Source organism: Panthera tigris, chromosome E3 (assembly GCF_018350195.1).
Source record: "Panthera tigris isolate Pti1 chromosome E3, P.tigris_Pti1_mat1.1, whole genome shotgun sequence".
NCBI classification, from domain to species: Eukaryota; Metazoa; Chordata; class Mammalia; order Carnivora; family Felidae; genus Panthera; species Panthera tigris.
Genome location: NC_056675.1, coordinates 19305824 through 19319944, shown reverse-complemented (window position 1 = coordinate 19319944; position 14121 = coordinate 19305824). Strand labels below are relative to the sequence as shown.

General features: G+C 44.3%; 1 protein-coding gene across 7 annotated transcripts in view; it reads right to left on the bottom strand.

The window, feature by feature from the left end:
• XPO6 (exportin 6) overlaps positions 1-14121 on the bottom strand; it is a 103367-nt gene that overhangs the window by 36049 nt on the left and 53197 nt on the right. For all 7 annotated transcript variants that reach the window (XM_042971266.1, XM_042971264.1, XM_042971263.1 and 4 more), the window contains exons 8-9: positions 10691-10817; positions 4833-4942 (exon numbers count right to left, since the gene is read on the bottom strand). In XM_042971266.1, coding sequence (XP_042827200.1) covers positions 4833-4942; positions 10691-10817 — 237 coding nt within the window. The remainder of the gene's footprint in view (positions 1-4832; positions 4943-10690; positions 10818-14121) is intronic.

The window sequence follows — 14121 nt, the reverse complement described above, 5'->3', positions numbered from 1 at the left end:
ACACACTCTTTTCAAGTGCGCGATGAACAATCACCAAGAAAACTAAGTCATAAAACAAACCTTAACAAATTAAAAAGAACTGAAATTAAAAAGAACACAAACTACGTTTGCAGATCATGGTAACTAGAATATGGTAACAAGACAGATGGAGAACCTCCAATATCTGGAAGTTAAACAGCAAAGAGGAAACCCCAAGAGAAATTAGAAAATATCTTCAGTGAGGGTGCCTGTATGGCTCACTTGGTTGAGCATCTAGCTTCAGCTCAGGTCATGATCTCACGGCTCGTGGGTTTGGGCCCCGCGTCGGGCTCTGTGCTGACAGCTCAGAGCCTGGAGCCTGCTTCAGATTCTGGGCCTCCCTCTCTCTCTCTGAGCATTCTCTCTCTCTCTCTCTCTCTCTCTCTCTCTCTCTCTCTCTCAAAAATAAACTTAAAAATTTTTTTGGATGAAGCTAAAGCAGTACTCAGAGAGAAACGTGTAGCATTAAATGTTTAAACATGCAATGGTCATAAACCTACAGACCTCTGTGACTGGAGCCACAAATGTGATTCCGAAGCACCCCAACTTCTGAGTTAAATAAAACTGCACACGTTAGGACAACTACAGAGTAGGTGTTCAGTAAACAAAGGACGGTGAAAGAACAAATGAACAAAAACATGAATAAATGCAGGCAACAAACAGACAAAAGTCCAAGTGAGAGAGGGCTACCAAGGACAGGGGTGGGACGCCGGCCCAATTTTGAAGTCACTGAGACCCCATTCACTTGCTCTCTGGGGCCGTCAACAGCATGAATTTCTCTTCCTAGGAGCTAGGAAACGACCGGAGCCCTGATACAAACCTAGTTGACACCTTTTATTAAGTGTATCAAAATGTCACGGGTCACAACGGCACTTCCTTTTTGTTAAGCAGAAAACCCACCCGGAAACAAAGGGCGGCAATTGTTCTCACGCTCGCCCACATGTGTTTACAGTCCAACCCGGTGTCACTCGGGATCCCTGGCCGCTCTGTGGCTGGTCCTGGCCAGCACCCTCACGACGAAGCGGTCACAGGACATGACTCGAGAACTTTAGAGGTTGCTTAACTCCCTTCAGGTTTCCTCCTCTTCCTGCAAGAAGTTCCTACACAGGTGGCTCCTCTCACAGTGACAAGCAGAGAGAGAAGGGAGTGAGAGGGAGCGAGCAGAAGAGAATCAGTTCTTCACCGAACACCTACTGTCGGCCAAGCTACTCGACACGCACCGGTTCACTTCGTTTACTCAACAACCTGTAAGTCGGCACAACCTTCCCCAGAGTCCAACGGAGGAAAAGGAAACTGAAATTCAGGTCTTCCCAAACCACCACCTGAAGATGGCCAACCCGGACCACGAGCTCCAGCAGCGGCTTTGTTCTGCTAAGTTACAGAACACAGTCCTCGGACAGAGGGACCCGAGTCCCCAGCAGCTCTGATCAAGAAACTCTGGAGCATTCTCACGGAGTGAGGAACATGAGGAGCTCCAATTTCCAAGCTCCTAGGTCCAAAAATAAACTCATGTACATTTGTGCTTCTAAATTTGTAGCCTACAATGCCTACACCACTTTGTTGTGATGGATGATGCAAAACCTGTAAACCGCAAGGGACAGGAACTGAGTGACTTAACCACACCTACGTTTCCCATTTAAGACACCAAGAAAACATTCTTGACGAGTTCCTGCAACATCAATTGCTTCTGAAATTCTGGCTTAAGCCACAAATGTGATTCCAAGAGCACCTCAACTTCTTTCAGATGCATTTTACCAGCCGAAAAACATTTGATCACATTTACGTGCTTTAGTTAAAATGAGTGGGTCACGACCAGTAGCCAGTGGTCTTTATCAACTACTTTTGCGAAACAGCACATCTCTGACGTATCAGGGTCTCTTAGAACCTAGAACAGTGGTTGCCACACTTCAAAACTTTCATTTAAGGACTTGAGCGCACACCTGCATAAATATACAGTGTTTAAGAGGTGACCGGAAAAATATAGACGTTAAAATTCAACTATTTTCTTTGTGCCCCTCAGCGGACTACCTTATACAGCCCTCTTTGTAATCTGTAACCCAGATACTAGGTGGTATCTGCTCAATAAACAGTTCCCTGGTGATGGTTAACTAATAGCAAAAAACCCCAGACCAGCTTTGAAGATTTCAAGGCTTTTTTTGTTTTTCAAGGGCATAAAAGTGTTGTAAGTGTATGTTTGGGGGAAAAAAAAAAGTCATAGGGGCACCTGGGTGGCTCAGTCTGACTTCAGCTCAGGCCATGATCTCGCGGTCTGGTCCATGGGTTCGAGCCCTGCATCGGGCTCTGTGCTGACAGCTCAGCGCCTGGAGCCTGCTTCGAATTCTGTGTCTCCCCCTCTCTCTGCCCCTCCCCTACTCACACTGTCTCTCTCTCTCTCTCTCTCAAAAATAAACATTAAAAAAAGTCATAAAGAATTAGAAAGCCTCATTTAGGATGATAATCAAATGATCAATAAAAAAAATTCTTAGGGACATGTGGGTGGCTCAGTCAGTTAAGCGTCCTGTGCTTGATTTCAGCTCAGGTTTCACCTCATGGTTTTTGAGATTGAGCCCCAAATCGTTGGGCTCTGTGTTGACAGCACAGAGCCCACTTGGGATTCATTCTCTCTCTCTCTCTCTCTCTCTCTCTCTCTCTCTCCCTCTCCCTCTCCCTCTCCCTCTCCCTCTCTTACTCATACACTCTCTCTCAAAATAAACATCAAAAAAAAATTCCTAGTGTTGAAAGTGATCAGCCATCACCCTTGCCAACCCAGTGACATCAGATGACAGATGCCTGGGCAGACAGGTCAACATCTGAAGGTGGACTAAAAGGCCTTTAGGCCACCTGGGGGCCCTGGTCACTGAACTCCATGGTCACCACCACAGTCCGATGGCAGCATCGTCTTCTACTACTTATTATCATGGTTGCAGTCATCACTGGGACCATTTACTGAGTGCCTAATACAGGCTAAATACTGTGCCAGGCATTTTATATATGTGATTTCCTTGAATCCTAACCATCCTGAGAGAGAGGTCAACATGCACGTTTTGCAACAGGAAATGTGATCAGCATATAACTTGACCAAAAGTAACACTGCTCCCATGAAGCAGAAAAGGAATTTAAATTGTATACCACTGCTCCTTCTGTTGGTAGGTTGGTGTGCACAAGGGTATCTTTAACACCAATAATCTGCCAGATTAATACTAAAATCTATTTAATACTACACTCTGCAGATTTTCTCAATGGAACCATATTCTCCACACCTAAAACACTTTTGTACTGTGCTTTAAAAAGCATTTTCATATTAATCATTTCCTCAGTTTATTCTTCCAACAAGCGTGAGATGTCAAATCTCCCACTAAACATAGCAAAATCAAGCACAGTCCCGGAACTACAGGACCCAACTGTTCAGCATACGAAATAGAGAATAAGGCAAAAATACCTTTCCTTTGAAGAATCTCATTCAAAAACACAATAACTAACTTTTAGTTGGCAAAATCACCAAAAACAGGATCTACTGTTGTGTAAGAGTTTCGGATACACGAATATACACCCACAAAGCACATCTGACCTGACAACAAAGCAACTTGCAAGCTATTTTGCAATCACACAAATAATGTTTGGGAACAAAAGTGCAGATTTTTAACTTGAAATGCAAATATTCAGTTTAAGATTATAAAAACTCATTAAAACTTCACCAATACGAGGGTGGGTTTCCAGAGGGTCCGATCTCTTCCCAGGCCAGGATTCTCCTCGCCGCCCCCCACGGGGCACATTGCTAGGAAGGGGTGTTCACTCACCACCAGCCACTGATGCCATCTACTGAGCGAGCATTCGTAATGTGCCAAGCGTTCTAGATTCATTAGCTCAATATTTCACTTCTTAACTAAATAACTATGGTGGACAGGAACTACACTTTCTGCCTGCAAGCAAGAAAAATGACCTTGAGGAACATAAGGGGAAAAACATTTCCCCATTTTCTGTTTTTTAAAAAATACAATAGAGTGGCGCCTGGGTGGATCAATCGGTTAAGCATCCGACTTCAGCTCAGGTCACGATCTCGGAGTTCGTGGGTTCAAGCCCTGCATCTGGCTCTGTGCTGACAGCTCGGAGCCTGGAGCCAGCTTCGGATTCTGTGTCTCCCTCTCTCTGCCCCTCCCCTACTCGCGCTCTCTCTCTAAAATAAATAAACATTTTTTTAAATTAAATAAATAAATACAATAGAAATAAATACAATAGAAAGTACAAAAGTAATTATCGCTGGACTGTGGGATTATGGATATCTTTTCTTTATATTTTTCTATCTTTTCCTAGTTTTTAAAATACTTATTTTTCACAGCAGGTATTTACTATTTAGGAAATTTTCACACACATACAAAAGGAGCTAGAATAATGAACCCCAAGTTACCATCAATAAAGGTCAACATCAATTATCAACACACGGCCGACCCTCCTTTCCCTCTATCCCAGTGGATTATTTTAAGGCAAATCCCAGACGTCCTATCATTTCATCCATCCAATAAATACTTCAGTTTTTAATCTCTAAAATAAGGGCCACTTAAAAACAAACCCTTGAGACAGTTATCACAGCTGAAGAACTATACAAATTACATTTTTAATCAGAAAATAAAAGGTTTTAAGAAAATGAAATATTTAAAGGGGGAAAAAAATAAATGAAAATGCTCAATGACATTACTACCTACCCAGCTTGTGTGACCCAGTTTCACTGAAGAGGTCTGACGGCCTGGCTGTCCCTTTAAGCCACAAGAAGAACGCAAAAATGTCTATTTCTATTTACCAGTGTTTCTGAGGTTTACCTGTTGAGAACTGCTTCCTTGTCTCCCAGACGGCTTTTAATTTTACTTGTCAGATAGTCCAGAAAGAGCGTCCAGATATCCAAACAAGAGAAGTAACCTTCATGAGTAGGCTATGATGCAAAAGAAATCCAGACAATGAAATTACTTAACGCAGCTCCTCCTTAGAAACGTCCCCACCAGTGTTTATTTCCATCAGAATGGTACAACCCGAAGCCTAGATTCCCTCCACTTCCTGGTAACCGCAACTGCAATCTTTCAAATGGTTTTCATGACTGGGCCCTGGTGAACCTAACAAGACAAAGGTGCCATGGGACATATCATTAGGGAGATTCTATGCAGGACAAACTTAATTACAAAATAAGCCAAGCAGACACCAATCTTTAAATCTGAGATCGATGGGGAGGACTCTTACAGATCATCCCATTCAAATCTGTTTTAGAGAAAAAGAAATTGAGATCCAGGGACATGATTTATTCAAACCAGATCCCTTTACCACCCCCCCCCACCCCAGTAAATGCTCCTTCTACATATCGTTAGGAAACCAGAAGTAAGTTTCGATGGTTCTGAAGGTGACAAGTTTACATATTTGAAAGTTAGAAAAGTAACATCTGCAGTCTTCCTACATAACAGACTGAAAATTAGCTTAAGTCTGACTCTCAGGCATGATCTCATCTGCAGAAGGAGGGGTGTCCAATGGGCTAAGAGCAACCTCTAACCAGGTATTGACAAAGACAAAGTGAGGAGAGAAGAACAAGTCTCTGTAGGGTCTAGTGCCTGACTCATTGCGCTCTGATTCCTCAAGAGCCTTGAGATTCTATTTCATGTAAACTCCAGGCACTACATTCTCCAACGTCTAGTCCTTCTCACGCGTATTCAATCTCAACTTGTGCCCCCCCCCCCAATCCCTTCTATATCCACTCAATTTCTTGCTACCTATAAGAGCTCTTTGGTTTTGTGATTGCTTCATTGAAGCAATGTTGGGCGGCAGGATCAGATAGGGAAAGAAGTAAGACCATCATCTTCTTGGATCAGTTTCCTTCCATCTCGGATCCACAAGGAAATCCAGAGGCTTATAAGGGCATGTGTGGGATTTGCCCATTGGGTGGTAGCAGGAGATGGGAGTTCTGTACGCAGTCTGAGACAGAAAGCTAACTTTTTCCGGGGCAGACTGGGGCAGAGTCCAACCTCACAACTCACAGGGTTGCCTTGGAACTGACAGTCAGGACCTGACAGGGCCATCCTCTGAAAAGAAAATGACCATTTCCTGTCTCCACTTCATCCTTTGCAAAATCCAGGATGTCCATGACATGAAGTGAACCAGAAGAATAAGCACAGAAAACAATAAGCCACGTGGAAATAATATAAGTAGCTTGTAGACAGGCACTCAATTTGCACAGCCAGGAAATGGGAGTCTTCCCTGGCTTCAGCTTGCTGAGTCAATCACTCAGTTGGCCTTCCTAGGTTTAAAAACACCCATGTTCTCCTCCACAGAACATAGCTGATCAGGAAGTGCTTTTGGGGGGCGCCTGGGTGGCTCAGTCGGTTAAGCGTCAGACTTCAGCTCAGGCCATGATCTCACAGTCTGTGAGTTCGAGCCCCGCGTCGGGCTCTGTACTGACAGCTCAGAGCCTGGAGCCTGCTTCGGATTCCGTGTTTCCCTCTCTCTCTGCCCCTCCCCTGCTTGTGCTGTCTTTCTCTCAAAAATAAATAAAAACATATTAAAAAAAAAAAAAAGAAAAGAAAAGAAACCAAGGCTCCAAAGCAAAGTCACCTGCGCAAGATGAAAAGATAAGGAACAGAAAGAGAACCAGAATGTGGAACTTCAGACTCCTGGTGTAGAGCCCTGTTCTCCGGTGCCACACCACCCCAGGCACTGTTTTAGGAAAAGGGGGCGGGATGAAAATGCAAGGCCCAGAAGGAACTGCTAAGGATGCAGTAAGAGAACCAGGAAGACAGAAATCAGATGCTCAGAGGGGACACCACAGCGAGGGGAGCAACGCCGGAGGCAAACACCTGCTGAGCACTAGTGGCCAGAGGGGCTGTGGTGGGACACTTCGGTGAAAGAAAAAATGCAGGACAAGAAACAAGAGAGAGGAGATGCTTATAGAAAGATACTAACACCACCTTTGTCTTATTACTATTCCTTCAATATATGATGATCAGTACTAAAATTTCTTATGAAATTTTTTTTAAGCAATCTCTATACTCAACATGGGGCTCGAACTCACGACCCTGACACCAAGAGTCAGATGCTCCGCCAACTGAGCCAGCCAGGCACCCCTCTGAATTTTAGAAACAAAAGGCAAAAATACTGAGTACATTCATAACCCTCTAGACAAGAGGAAAGAACGTTTTCCAGCTTTGCGGATAATTAAACCATGATAAAGTATGATCACACTCTGTTAATGACCAGATGAGAACTTAAAACTGTCTCTTGAGGGCACTTCATTTCTTATTCTTAAGTCTTACCCCAAAGAACTCCCTTACTACTGCCAGCTCCTGACCCTGGAGTGCACCCTGCCCATTTACGATAGGCAGCCCAGCCTACAGTAAACTGCACAGAACACCTTCTAGCTTCCTGCCCCTCCGCCCAATGTTCAAATCTGCTTCTTCCTGGACCTCAAAGGACACTGACTCCCATAGTCCAAGAGCCCGCACCCAGAAAGGAAGCGCCTCCAGATGAATGGATAAAGATGATGTGGTGTGTAGACACACACACACACACACACACACACACACACACACACACACACACAATGGAGTATTACTCGGCAATCAAAAAGAATCAAAAAGAATGAAATCTTGCCATTTGCAACTACACGGATGGAACTAGAAGGTATTATTATGCTAAGCAAAATTAGAGAAAGACAAACATCATGTGACTTCACTCATATGAGGAATTTAAGACACAAAACAGACGAACATAAGGGAAGGGCAGCAAAAATAATATAAAAACAGGGAGGGGGACAAAACATAAGAGACTCTTAAATACAGAGAACAAACAGGGTTGCTGGAGGGGTTGCGGGAGGGGGGATGGGCTAAATGGGGAAGGGGCATAAGGAAGACACCTGTTGGGATGAGCACTGGGCGTTATACATAGGGGATGAATCACTGGAATCTACTTCTGAAGTCATTGTTGCGCTATATGCTAACTCGCTTGGATGTAAATTAAAAAATAAACAAATAAATAATTTAAAAAAATTTTTTTAAATTTTTTGAAAGAGAAAAAAAAGAACAGAAGGAAGGAAGGTCCTCATACAGGAGACCAAGAGAGTACAAGGAAGCTCAGCTGACAGTAACCTCAGGTAAAGGACAAAGAAAGAAGCTTGTTGTCTGCTTCATGACCATATTCATTTCTTTTCCCAGTATATACATGTAATATATAAACATACAAAACCACCACTTTGATTTCAATGGAAAACCAACACCTAAAATTCTAGGCAAAGGACCACAGAAGATGAACAGGGGCAAGACTGTGAAGATGCCCACCACAGTCGATCTCCTTAAGTGAGGAAACTGAAATAGAAGGCAATTAAAAAGACGGGTCCAAGGACACAGACCGCATAGAAACAACCAGAGCTCCAACACAGAACTGTTTGTTGGGTTCAGGTCCAAAAAAGTAGGCATAAGACATGCATACTTTAAAACTCGTACTTAGCTTTCTTCTACGTCCTATATAAAGGGCAGATATAAAACTTCACAGGCAGAGCAAACTGCAAAACATTTTCATTCCACTTTCCCCAAAACCCCTTCTTTGTGACCTCAGCACTGGCTCCCCATCTCTTTCATTTCTGCTACACTTATCCTAACGTATCTATTGAATCCTTTCTTCCCGGTCCCCTCCGGGAGGTCTCTGGATCCATCTCAAGACGCTCCTACCCGGAATGCTTCTCTCCCACCCCCTCGCCCTCCCACATCTCATCACCTCTCCCATCCCTTCTTAGGTCTGGTGAACTGAGAGTGCTGTCCTTCCTGCCCTGCACTCACTGGCCCCTCTACCAGACATCCTGATACTTCCTCAACCCTAGTCCTCCTCCACCCCCACCCTCCCTGCTGCACCCAGGAGCGGTTCACCCTTACCCACTGGGGGCGCTTACTTTTATGTGCCAAGTACCCCCTGAGAAAGGCTACCTCACACACCAAACCCTCGCTCCAAATCCCCAACCACACACACACACCCCTCCCAGCCTAGGCCCTTGTCTCTCTTCTACCCTCGTGAAGCTACATCATCGGTGGTTTAAACTTCCACGACACGTAAAATCCACAACTTATAAAATCACATGCCTTCCCTGACCCGGGAACGTCATACCCAGGTTACGCCAACAGAAAGAGCTACACAGGTACACCCAAAAGCCTGTATGAGAACGCCCACTGCAAGAGAATTCGTGATCACCAAAAACCGAGCAGCTCATATCTGCAGTGGGACAGATTTTCAGATAATGACTTACTATAAAGCCATGAAAACAAACTACTGCCACACACACAACACAGGTGAATCTCACAAACGTGATGTGGAATGAAAAAGCCAGACAAAACAAATATACACTGGAGACATCCACTGAGAGAAGTTCCACAACAGGCAAAAGGAATCTGGGACGTTAAGGTCAAGACTGGGGTGATGCACGGGAAGTGAAGGGGAAGGCACCCAAGGCGGAGCTGGCAGTAATGTTCTACTTCTTGACGAAGGCGGTGGTTACATGGCCGTGTTCATTTTGGGAAAATTCATCAAGCTGTCCACGCAGGATCTATGCGCTTCTCCGAATGGGTGTGATACTTCAATAGAAAACTTATTTTAAAGACACTCACAGAAGGATGAGCGCTGAGTAATGTACAGAACTGTTGAATCACTATATTGTACACTTGAAACTCATATAACACTGCATTAATTATACTGGAATTAAAAAATAAATTACACACACACACACACACACACACACAAATGCACAAGGGAGAAGACACGACAGAAATGTCTAAAACCAGGCTGATGATGACTGCACGAGTCTACAAATCTAGTGAACGTCAGGGAGCTGTACAATCACGATGGGTGAATTTCATGAGATATATAATTCTACCTCAATAAACCGTTTAAAATATGTATATAAAGAAAAGACACTGGGCCACAAAATGTAAACAAGGCACAAGGACTTTGCTTGTGAGGGTTTATACGCCCAGCTCCTGATACACCAGGAGCTCAAAAAGTATTTGTTGAATGGGAGCAAAAATCCGATCCGCCAAAACTTAACTCCTCAGAGCTTCAGTATTTATTTTTTTTATAATATTGGTTTTTTTTTTTTAACGTTTATTTATTTAAGAGAGACAGAGAGACAGAGAGACAGAGAGTGAGTGGGGGAGGGGCAGAGAGAGACAGGCAGACAAGAGAATCCCAAAGGGCTCAAACCCACAAACCACGAGGATCATGACCTGAACTGAAAAACCAAGAGTCGGACGCTTAACCCACCGAACACCCAGGCGCCCCGAGCTTCATTATTTATAATTTCCCTGTAGGAAGTTTTAGTGCCAGTTACAGAAGGAAAGGCCCTAATTTCAGACTATTTCTATCTTTTGCTTCTCCAACAAAACAGTGGTTAAGAACACAGACTCTAGGAGTTCAAACGCCTGGCCCCACCACTTAATTAACTGTATGACCCTGAGCCGGTTACTCTGCACCTCAGTTTCTTTATCTGGAAAGTGGAGATGACGATAATAACACCCACCTCAAAGGGTCATTAGGAAGGACAAACGTGTTAATCTTCACAAAGCCAACACTATATAAACGTTCGGGAAATAAACTCTTTACCCTGGAAACAACAAAGCGCGCTTTTTCAGGAGGAAAAGGATGAGCGGTGCTGGTGCTTTACCTGATGAAATGTGTACTTGAACAAAAGCGTCAAAAACTCCACCACAGGGAACTGGGAGTAGGACTCGATTCTTCTCAGGTGGACACTCACGAAGAGCCGCAGGAAGTCAGTAAACTTCTCGACATAGCTAAGTAAGACAAGAAGACGAGAAGAGACGATCAGAAACCCAGCCACCTCCTTAGAAGAGAACTCAAATTCAATCCAAATTTCTTTCAGTACAGAACTACACAGATTTAAAACAGCTTTTCAGTTAAAAAGATAAAGGCCTGCAACAATTACCTACAGGTCAGGCAACCCTTCATTCCATTACCACCTGAAACATAGCAGAAAAGCAACTTTAATCCTCAGGCACTCTCTACTAAGACATCTTATAAACTAGGGCTCTCGCGGTTTCTAAGTCCTTCATGCTACAACCGATTCAAGGGAAAGAAAATGATACTAAAAAGTCAAGGGGCAGAGCATGTGCGTCATGTCAATGTGGCAAGTCTGGAAGGCTGGTTGCCTTTGCTAGGAGCCCAAAATATTAACGTGAACGTGCTAAGAACAAAACAAGGCTATACCAAAGGCATGGCATCTGGATAACGTATATGCAGACTTGGAACCTAATGCTCGTTTCCCACCCCCCCCACCCCGCCACCCTCCGGCTCCCAGCCCTCAATAAACACATCCCGATCTACTCAGAAAGTGACTGCAAATATAAGGGATGGGAAGAAGGTGCCCGAGCTGGACAGGCCTCGGGGACAATTCAGTCTGGCGCTTCACTGTACAGACGAGGCCCAGGGAGATCCAGTGACCCGCCCAAGGTCACTGGGCCAGCTCGTGGCAAAATGGGACTACCAACTAGCATCCACTCCCACGCCAGTGCTCTTTCCTTTCACAGCACAGTGGCTCCCCAACTCATGTGTATGTACAATATCATTTCCCAGAGAGTGTGGGTCCCAGCTGCAAGGATAAGAGACTGTTGTTACTACATACACAGCACATCATCACTCTCACATGTCACAAACTGTCATTTTAAGCCCCTAAATACCAAAAGGTGATTCGAAAATGAGATGGACATACCTCCACGGATCACATTGCGGACACCGATAAAGACTTACTTATGGGCCTTAGTCAAAAATTAAATAATGGCTAAAACCAATTCTGAAAGTCCTAACTGCAAAAAATTTTGTTTTTTGTTTTTTGTTTTTTAAAGCAAGGATCTATGCAATAATAATGGGGGAGAAAAAGACAACTACTCAGAAGAACAAAATTGCCCCATAAATAAAATGTCCCATATTGTGCCTGGGACCCAGCACCCTGAGGGCGGCCAACCTGCCTGCCTGGCCTCCAAACGGCTAGCTAACACACATGTAAACTTTTTTGCAGTTTAAAACAAAAACAAAAACATTAATCTGCTTGATCAGGAGAACGGCCGTCTCTGTGGATCATGGGACCAAAAACTTGAAACACAGTTAAGGCATGTGAATCAACTGTTTTTAGAGAGTCAGGCGTGAAGAGACTTCTCTCGATGCCTTTGACCACAGATACTCAACAGCAGGGGCTCCTTATTCCTCGTTCTGCTTCTAACGTGACAGTCAGAGCCGTCACCCAGTTTACTGCTCTCTAGGAAGATGCACTCGATTCCCTGCCACCCATGAAATAAAGAGAAGCTTGGGTAAATGTCACGCAATCTCGATTTTATTTCACTCTCCAGCCCAAGTTTTTGGGCACACAAACAAGGGCCTTTCGGCAGCTAAAACTATAGATTTTATTTCACCTCATTTTCTTTCCCTTGCCCACCTTCTGGTACAGGTGCTAATGAGCAGTTGAAAGTTAGAAACAGGCAGGAAAGGAGAAGAGAAGCAAAGGCCCTGGGGTAAGTAGCCCCTAAACAACCGAGAATGGACTTAGCTGTTTAGAATTAGTGGTCAGGGGCCCAAGAGCCAGGAAGCAAGCACACAGTATTGTTCATGTCACCTTTCTGCTTCCAGGCACCTCTCAGCTTTCACAGGGCAATAGGAAGCATAGGATTAAAATATAAAACCAAAAGCACAGAAGTTACACGTAACAAAATCAGTACATAGGTAACCCACGACGACATCTCTATGCCATCAGAACGTCAGCCATCACGAACATTATGCCTCACGGAAAACTCAAAACAACTGATACCTGATGGTCGGTACGAGCGGCTAGACTTTTAACATATAAAGTACAGCCTTTCTTAACCAAAGCTAGAAAGGATATGAAATTGTCTGTTTGCATGCCGATGCCTCTGAATTCATACAGAAAGCTATTATAAAATGAAACATAAAACCAACATATCACCATAAGAGATTACGAGCTCTTTTGTGATTATACAAAGAAAATGTCACACAAAGCTTGTTTACAATGGACCAAACCAAAACAATCTTAGGCATCTATGTTTTTAACTTTAGAAAAACCTTAACAAAGTTGCTAAATTAAAAAGCACTAAAATGGTCTGTAAGCACTTGACTTTACATTCTGCTACTTACTCTAAGGAAAAGGAAAATGCCTTAACTCTACGCAGCTTAATAGCAAAAAGCAAGCCAAGGAAAGTGGATTAACATATTAACAACATTTGCTGCCCAGCGCTCTAGAAGAATTTTCTAACTCAATACAATGTATCTGCCTGGAAGTTTCTGAACAGTCAACATGATGCTTTTGTATGTAAGTTTCTAATTTTCTCTCTTGCTTTTACACAGCAGTAGCCAGCGTCACATCGATGAAAGCTCTAAGACAGATAAATGACATCATCTGGAGGGAGATACATGAGACCACGCCTCAGGGTACCGTGACAGCGTCATCTGTGTGAGTACTTCAGAAGGAAAAGCGAGGTAATTTTCAGCTCCATTCAAGGGGAGGGTCACAAAGAAACACGGTGTGTGCCACGCTAAGACGTGCCCATATTCCCATCTCTTGCTTTTGATGGAAATGTGCCGTGTGTGTAAAACTCACAGTAACAACGACATGCCTACACGCTGCACGGTGTGCACTGGGGGAAAGTCACGGAGTCAAAACTGACAAGCAACGTCAAGTGAAAAGGGGGGATTAGAACTCCTGTACCTCCGCGGCCTCCTCCCACGTTCCTGGTACGCACGAGCAGCAGACTCGGCTCCTGCGCCACTCAGACCTGCAGGCGAATCGTGAGGACGAGGGGAGGGGGTGGAAGGGAGGACAGGAGACAGACGGGGGAAGAGACAACAAACCTGCACAATTCACAGTCACTTTCCAAACGTGGCTCGCTCCCCTCTACCACCCTAGCCCTTCCAGCTAAGCTCAGACTTACTGGTACACACCTACCTGTCCGTTCCTCATCAGGGGCCCCAAATTCTGAAACCAAAGAGGATTACAGACACCATGCGGCACAACACGGTAAACGGTCAAGGCCCCTTCTTAGGGCGCGGCCGGTTCCACACCCGTGTTCATTA